General features: G+C 39.5%; 1 protein-coding gene across 10 annotated transcripts in view; it reads left to right on the top strand.

Moving 5' to 3' along the window:
• Positions 1 to 8,255, top strand: part of kcnc3a (potassium voltage-gated channel, Shaw-related subfamily, member 3a) — a 97,133-nt gene that overhangs the window by 68,956 nt on the left and 19,922 nt on the right. For 2 of the 10 annotated variants that reach the window (XM_034309832.2, XM_034309831.2), the window contains one exon: positions 1 to 5,254. This exon is cut by the window's left edge and continues 266 nt beyond it. The exons of the other annotated variants lie outside the window; for them this stretch is intronic. In XM_034309832.2, the coding sequence (XP_034165723.2) occupies positions 1 to 27 (27 nt within the window). In that variant the 3' untranslated portion in view covers positions 28 to 5,254. Of the gene's footprint in view, positions 5,255 to 8,255 lie in introns of those variants that run through there. 10 annotated transcript variants of the gene reach the window in all.

The following is an 8,255-nucleotide window of genomic DNA, read 5'->3' as shown; positions in this document are numbered from 1 at the left end:
GCCTTTATTGGCAAAATAAAGTTGTAAAAAAATCTATGTTTAGGCTCTGTGTGTGTGTTGTGTGTGTGCAGGGGTGCCGGGCCACTACGTGGGCTTGCGTTTTTGTTGTGTCCTTCTCTGTTGTGGACTCCGGCGGCAGTGTTTCAGGACAGAGACCTCTGATATAACTGTACACACACTCACACACACACACACACACACACACACACAGGAGGTCAGGCTGTGCTCAAACACTGCCGTTTGATGTGCGAGTCCTGAGTCTGAGGGAGCCGGGATATACCTCCTGTCTCTCCTTCCCCCCTCACACACACATACACACACATACACACACACACACACACACACACACACACAGAGGGATGTTGATGACACCTTCTGACTGTTGTATAAAGTGACACACAACTGTACAGACGGACTTCAACAAGGTCGGAGCTCTACACTACAAGTGCACGTGTAAATCGATTGACAAAGATACACACTGTTGTTTACAGAAATATAGCAACACACACACACACACACACACACATATTCACACGCTGATTCTTCAGACAATAAAAGGCATGCAGGCTGATGTATTCACAGTGCAGGTAAGTTTATAGCCAGGACGGTGTGTGTCGTACTAACATGCAAGCACAACACACACACACACACACACACACACACACACACACACACACACTGGAAACGTTCAATATATATTAATTATCAATTCTGAACTAGGGCAGAGTGCGCACTTTTAATTTCCATGTGGACGTGGATATTGCACTTTGACCTCTGCTGGCAAAAGAGCAAAAGGTCAAAGGTTAAGATGAGTTTGACTTTTTTGCCCTTTTCCTTAAAAGCATATATTATTGTGCTACTGATGTGTGTTTGATATACACACACAATACAGGCCAAAAGTATGGAAGCAAGCACTAATTGTTAATCTTCCAAAATTATTTATACAATTAAAGGTGCAATCAGCATTAGTATTATTTTTTTTTAAATATTTGATGAAGTTCTCATTCCTGTTGTCTCCGTGGTGTCCAACGTTCTGTAAAAAACAAATCAACCTGCCATTAAAGCTAAGAGGAGATTTTAGTCTAGGATTTAAACAAAATAAATAGTATGTGTTAATTATCACAGATTTGAGGAACTGAGCCCTGTTCTTCTTAATGGATTGCTAACTTAGATGACTGATTTAGACTTATACTGTATTACTGTGTTGCTGGTGTGTGTTTGAGATTCACCCACAATACAGGCCAAGAGTATGGAAGCAAGCACTAATTTTTAAACTTCTACAACTATTTCTAAAATTAAAGGTGGAAATATCAAATTTTTAAAATATTTGTTGAAGTTCTCGCATGCCTCTGATGTCTCCATGGCAGCCAACATTCTGTGAATGTGAGAAAAGATAAATAGCGAGTATCTGAATGTGTATTTCAAGCTGCCATTATAGCTAAGATGAGATTTTGATTAAGGATTTAAGCAAAAATAAATAGAGCATGTGTTTATCACAAATTTGAGGATTTGAGCCCCATTATTCTTGACTGTATAATGTAGATTACTGACTTGACATGATGCTGGATTTGTCCAATCTGTTGCCAGATTTCTTGTGAAGAAAAGAAGTGTGCAAGATTTGAGATTAAATCACATCAGTCAAAGCAAACAAGGTTAAGCCACATGTCTGGCTGTAAAGGAAGCCATGGCTACTTCATCGTTTTTTGGCCAACCTATTAAAATAGACGCAATGATAATAAGAAGGGTGTGTGTGTGCAGTAAAGTACGAAATATCCAAGCCCCTTTGACCAATCCTGCTAGTTCCATTATAGAAATGTCGGGATGGGATTGTGTATTTATTCAATTCTGTCCAGGTTCTTCTTTAAATGAAAACACAAATTGACCAAAATGTGGGTACAGTTTTATTCATTTGGAAATTCTGAAACTGGCACGAATCATCTTACTTTATATTTCTTAAACGATGTATAATTACACTGAGGCAACTGGTGAGCAGTTCCACAATCAAAAAGCATTGTTACAATATGAGAAACAGGTTTGATATTACACTCGGGTAATAACAAGACTTCACGAGGAAGATAGCACCAAGCAGAGTTTATATACACTCAGTTTAATGAGTCCCAGATGTTGCACATTAACAGTCGGATGTTTGTCAGCCAGCAAGGCGGAAGGCTGCAAAATCAGGCCAGGAGAAGCAAGGGAGGATGTGAAGCTTGTACACTATGGGCCATATTCAGACTTAAGTATTCAATAACACAATCCTCACTACAGTACAACGGTTGAAATGTTCAATTCAGACCATAAATAGTAACCAAGTGCTAAGCACACCCACTTCAACTCAGGACAGGCTGTTAAGGAGCCAATTAGTTGAATCAGGTAGGTTGGGAGCAGGAAAACATTAAAATCTGTAGGATTCTCCTGGACCAAGGTTGGGAACTTGTGGTCTAGAACATGGACGACATAGTCTTAAATTATTAGGTTAATCACATTTGCACTGAATAAAGTGCTAATCACAACTAGGACTATTCATGCGGCAATATATTGGCAAGAAACCAATGAGCCAAAACATTATGACCACCTGCCCCTAATATGCTGTTGGTCCTCCGTGTGCCACCAAAACAGCACCGACTTGCAGAGGCATGGACCTCTGTAGATCGCGCTTGTTGTTCCAGCACATCCCACAGATGCTCGACTCAGATTGAGATCTGGGGAATTTGGAGTCCAGGGCAACACCTTGAACTTTTCATCGTGTTCCTAAAACCATTCCCAAACAATCTGTACAGTGCAGCAGGGCGCATAATCCTGCTGAAAGCGGCCACTGCTATCAGGGAATACCATTGCCATGAGAAGGTTTACCTGATCTGCAACGATGTTTACGTAGGTGGTACATGTCAAATTCATATCTGCATGATATACAGCATGTATTACGATGGATTGTGTTCTGTGACACATTCCTCCCATAACCATCATTAAAATTTTCTGTGATTTGTGCCATAGTAGCCCTTTTGTCAGTTCAGATCAGGCAGGATAGCTTTTGTTGCCCTTGTGTATTGATGACCCTTGGGCGCCCAACGCCCACCGGTTTGTGGTTTGTCCCTCGTCGGACCACTGTTGGTAAATACTCGCCGCTGCTGACTGGGAACAGCCTTGTCCCACAAGCCTTGCTTGCCAAGGCTTGCCCCACAAGCCTTGCTGCTTCAGAGATGCTCTCACCCAGTCGTCTGGCCATGACAATCTGGCCCTTGTCAATGTCGCTGAGGTCCTCACGTCTGCCCATTTCTCCTGCATCCAACACGATGACTACGAGAACCTCCTGCTAGCTTACCGTTTAAATATCGCAGACCTTGACATGCACTGTTGTTATGAGATAATCAACATCATTTGCTTAATCTGTGAGTTGTCATAGTGTTTTGGCTCATCGGTGTATAACAGACTGCTATTGGATAGATTAGTTTATTTCCTTTTTCAGTCCACATTTTCTATCCCCTGAGTGTTTTCAGGCTCAAAGGCAAGTGCTTGTGTTTAAAGTCTGTGTTTGGATGTTACTGAGAAGCCACTTCTTGGATAATTCTACTCAAGAAAAATCTGGCAGTCTCAGAGACAGGAATTCTACACAGGTGATTTTAATGGTGCACCCAGAAAATCAGGTTAAGCAGGTGCGTAAGCCAACTCTGAATACGCATAACTTTCCCACCATAACTTTTAGACAACTCTGAATATGGCCCTGTTGCTGCAGACATTTAGTCAAACACATTTGTGCTGTGTTAACATATTACAGCCCATTATTTCTTTTTTTAAAAACGAACATTTTTAACAAAGCTTGCGATGCTTCCAAACTTTCAGCAAGTATTGTGTATATTCTGTAAATCAGTACATTGTGTTTTTCTTTCTACCATGTTTAAGTCTTAATGTTTTTGTTTTGTTACTATTTGACTTTATCCCTCCATCATTTCCTCCTTTCCCATTTTTTCCCCACAATCCCCCCTCCGACACTCCTTCTTACCCACTGTTGCCATGGAAACAGTGGAAGAGAGCATTCTGGGACTGAGCAGGAACGATATGGGGGGAAAAAAACTACAAAAGGGTGTGAAATTATGAACCATTACACACATCTTCTCATAAACAAGATGACTGCAGTTTAGTCAGCTTTATCAGTTTTCAATCTGAGGCTCAGACATCCAGACATCCAGTCATGCTCCCAAGATGCACTGAGATTCTTATTCCTATTCTTATTCTTATTATTCGGTCATGTTTTGAAATATGCTGTTGTTGTGTTCCTTCTCATTTTCTTTGGTTTCATTTATTTCCCCCTTGTTTTTTTTTTTTTTATTGCTGTAAAGTGCTTACTGGTTTAGGTGATGTGTTGATCATTGCTGTTCGAGCGCATTGAGAGTTTTGATGGAGAAGCCAATGCACCAGTTTTGCTCTGATTGCAGAAAACATTCAGTTTCTGCTCTCGCTCCTGACTGCGGTGTGACCCGAGTGCACTGTACTCGATCTCCTCTGCTGGAGTGATGCAGTACTTCAGCACTGCAGTCTCTCTCTTTCTGTTTCTCCAGTTCACCAGTTCCTCCTTGCACTCCTTTCGATAGCACAGCATTGATTTTTCCATGCTGCTGTTTAAGCCAAACTTCTAAATCATAGCCGTAACCAGAGACCAGCAAGGTTTCGTTCTGCACAACAGTAATGCGTAAGATCTTTTCATTATACATTTTGCCAAACCCTTGATCAATCATGACACGCCCTAAGCCACACGCAGCCATTACTGGTCGATTCGGGTCACTGCGGTTAGCCCTAAACTGCTCCAGGTATTTATTGAGGTTAGGCTTCCAACAGAACCTGCACAGATCAATATTTCAGCTCGTGTGCAGTCATGAGTAAAACCATTGGTAAGTATGGTACATAACGAAGCTGTCCTGATATAAAACAGGTATCCAGTTTGACCCTGTTTCATCCCCAGCTTAAGCTTTTCCAGTTACTTATTGCCATTTTCCACTGCACAAAATATTTCTATAACACTTTTAACGGTAGACATTGTCACAAAGTAGCAGAAAGTGAGTCACACGTGCAGAATCTCCGAACAGAAGTAGAACATCAGGATGAACCAGCCAGCAAAATACTATAACTTTTGGCACCAGGTATATTGGAACGCTACTTTTTCCACTGGTGGCCAGTCCAGTGGTAAAGGTGCCATATTGATTCTGATCCCTCTACAACAACACAATGGTGGTCAGGACCCAGAGTTATGCATAACACTCTAAATAAAAAACAGTAGTCTGGATAACTTGTGCAATGTTTGTGCCTTTCAAACAAACAATGCAGCAAAAACGGACAGGAACTGCACATTTCATTCGTTTTATAATCATTATGGTTTGGAAGCTTCATGTTGGTTTTATTGCATTCCAGAGATCCTTAGATTTTTATAGCGCTTCTGAATCATAGGGTTGATTCATTTTTGTGTAACAGCAGCCCTGTTAGTAGTTACAGCTGTGAGGAACAAATTTCATGGCTGTTCCACAACATGGACTGTAGCTATACATGTATATCATATAAATATCATTCTCGTATATCAAGAATGTATATCATATAAATATCATTCAAAAATTGCTGTGGTATAAGAGGAATAAAACACTTCGATATGTGCTGTTATTGTAAAATAAGTAACGTTTGTGAGGTGAGAGTGTCTCTGCTTTGTGTCAGGCTGCCTCACACCACCCCGGCATTGATTATTTTCCAATAACAGCACACCCCCAAGAGTTTTATTCCTTATTGTTTCTTATCGTTTCTTTCAACAGTCAGTTCAAATTGAACTTTTTTCTTGTTGTTATCAGTGATGAAATAGCTCCACTCTTTTACTGTGGCTAGTATGAGCTGTCCATCAGACAAGAGAACAAGGTTTATCCAAGCACTTCTTTCAGGTGGAAATTAAAAATGGTGTCATTGCACAATGTAATTGTAATTGAGTTTTGAATGTGCAGTGGAAAATAGTGTAAGTCAAAGTTGCTAATCTTTTTATGAGTTTAGACTAAAACTAATACAAGATTATTAAACCTATTTCTGTGTGATTTCGTGCTTTTGCCTGTGTTTAAGGTATTTTCACTTACAGTGTATTATGTTAAGTACTAGATTAAATGTTTGTCAGATAACAGCATGGAAATGTAATTATAGGGTTTTTGTAGCTGTTATCTGATAATCACACGCATCGAATGGAATGAACTGATTGCTCCGTGTGGCTGTGCTGGAGAACTGAGAACTGAGAGTCTGACTGCAGTCAGTGTCCGAGTCCTGTATCTGACCATACTGCTGCATCAGAGGCATCAATGCTCTCATTGTGTTCGAGTCACTGATTTTAGGAAGACGTGGTCGGAGAGAAAGGGAGGAAGAGTGATCTATCTGTAAAGTTAACAACGCTTTTTCAGGTTCTCATAGTGTAGAAACAGGATTATGACCTGGTGCTGCTCTCTCAGTTTGGCCTTTATTAAAGAAAAACTCCACCCTGAAACACATTAAATGTGTTTATATTGAAATATATGTGACGTGTTTAGCGATTGTATACTATTTTGCTGTATTTTCGTTATTCCTGTAAAAAGTTAGCAGGTGTCTGCTGCGTTGGCATCACAGGCAGATGTTGCTATTGTTAGTACAGTTATGATGGCGTTTAATAGGAGAAATCTTATTAAACATAAGTGATAACAGTCAGGTTTTGCTGTTAGCTTCTAAAAACAAGGGCAACAGCTTCTTTTCTTTTCATTTTCCAGCATCATATTAATGAGAAGTCCAATGCAGAAGTAGTGGAGATGTCAGTGCAAATGCTGGACTCAAAGTCCCAGAATGCAATGCAGCTATAGTTACATAAGAGATTCGGCTCAGCTAGTGAGCGATCTATGGGATGTTGAGTGTGATGGCGTTGATGGAGGTATTAGCACGAAAGTTGAGCATTGGGAAGTTTGAGTAGAGTGTACAGATGAGGACAGACTGCAGGACTAAAGCGCCGCTGCATTGCTGTCTCTAGGATAGAGATGAAGCGAGGGCTAAATCCCACTGCACCACTATCAGCGGGTAGTCATACTGCATTGTGGGTAACGTAGGAAACTAGTGAGTCAATGAAAGAAATGTGATATTTGTGTTAATTCTAAAATTAATATGCAACTCATTCATGGTGGAGTTTTCCTTTTGAGCAGTTCTGTTCCCTTCACTCTCCAGCACTAGCTCCTCCCCTTTTCTCCTCCACACTCGGCTGCTGATTGGCGGTCTCTGACTGACGTGTATTGATGCCGCAGTGCTTTTTACGGCTCAGTGCCTCTCTGACAGCCCTGACTCAGATTAATGTAATGGTCCAGAACAGGGTGCGTGAGATATTTATTCTCGTCAGGTGAGGTTGAAGTCAAGGATGCCTAAAAAATGCGCAGTTTGTTTGGAAGAATAGATTTATTTTTCTGCTAATGTACAGAACCTCTTGTGTGTGTGCGCATGTGTGTGCACACTCATGAGCAAGTGTATTGTACACTCCTCTTATGATCACACACCACTTCTCTCATGTATGAGATCTGCATACATGCTTTGTACCTTCTACGCCATATTGTTTTTTTCGTTTGTTTGTTTTTTTTTTCCAAGTGTGTGTCATTGAACTGTGTGTCACTGTCATGTGGAACTTCATATTATAACACTGTGTTTGAGTGTTAAATGTGTGTGTAATTAATTTGTGGAGCTGTTACTTCAGTTGGATTGTGTGTATCATGACATGACATGCCCAAGCACATGCCCCTCTCTTCTAATATCCAATATATAATTTGGATATTGCAAATATTAACCTGGATTCAGTCGTAAAATGTTTAACGAACTCTTGAAATGATGCATATATTCATGGTTATACTTTATTAATTTCTTCTCATTTCTAGACATATCGAAAAATATATAGAAAACTAAATTAAATTTTCTAAAATATTTTTTATTTTTCCTAATATATTTTCTAAATTTATTTAGAAATATAGAAAATAAAGGAATATAGAAAATAGATTTTAAAAAACTATATATTTGATATGTTTTTTTAATATATTTTCTAAAAATAAATTTTCTTAATTTATTTAGAAATATAAAATATAGGCCAGATATTTATCTTAGCTGTAAGAGTGCATTGTTTTTCCATTTTTACAGTCAATAAAAAAGCACTCTTAGAGGAAAAAAAAAGGTTCCTTGTGTCTGTTTAATACTTCTTACACTCTTACAATTACACTGAAATAATCTTAATGTTAACTAGT

Source organism: Pangasianodon hypophthalmus, chromosome 13 (assembly GCF_027358585.1).
Source record: "Pangasianodon hypophthalmus isolate fPanHyp1 chromosome 13, fPanHyp1.pri, whole genome shotgun sequence".
NCBI classification, from domain to species: Eukaryota; Metazoa; Chordata; class Actinopteri; order Siluriformes; family Pangasiidae; genus Pangasianodon; species Pangasianodon hypophthalmus.
The sequence above is the reverse complement of the archived record's forward strand: the minus strand, read 5'-3'. Positions and strand labels throughout refer to the sequence as shown.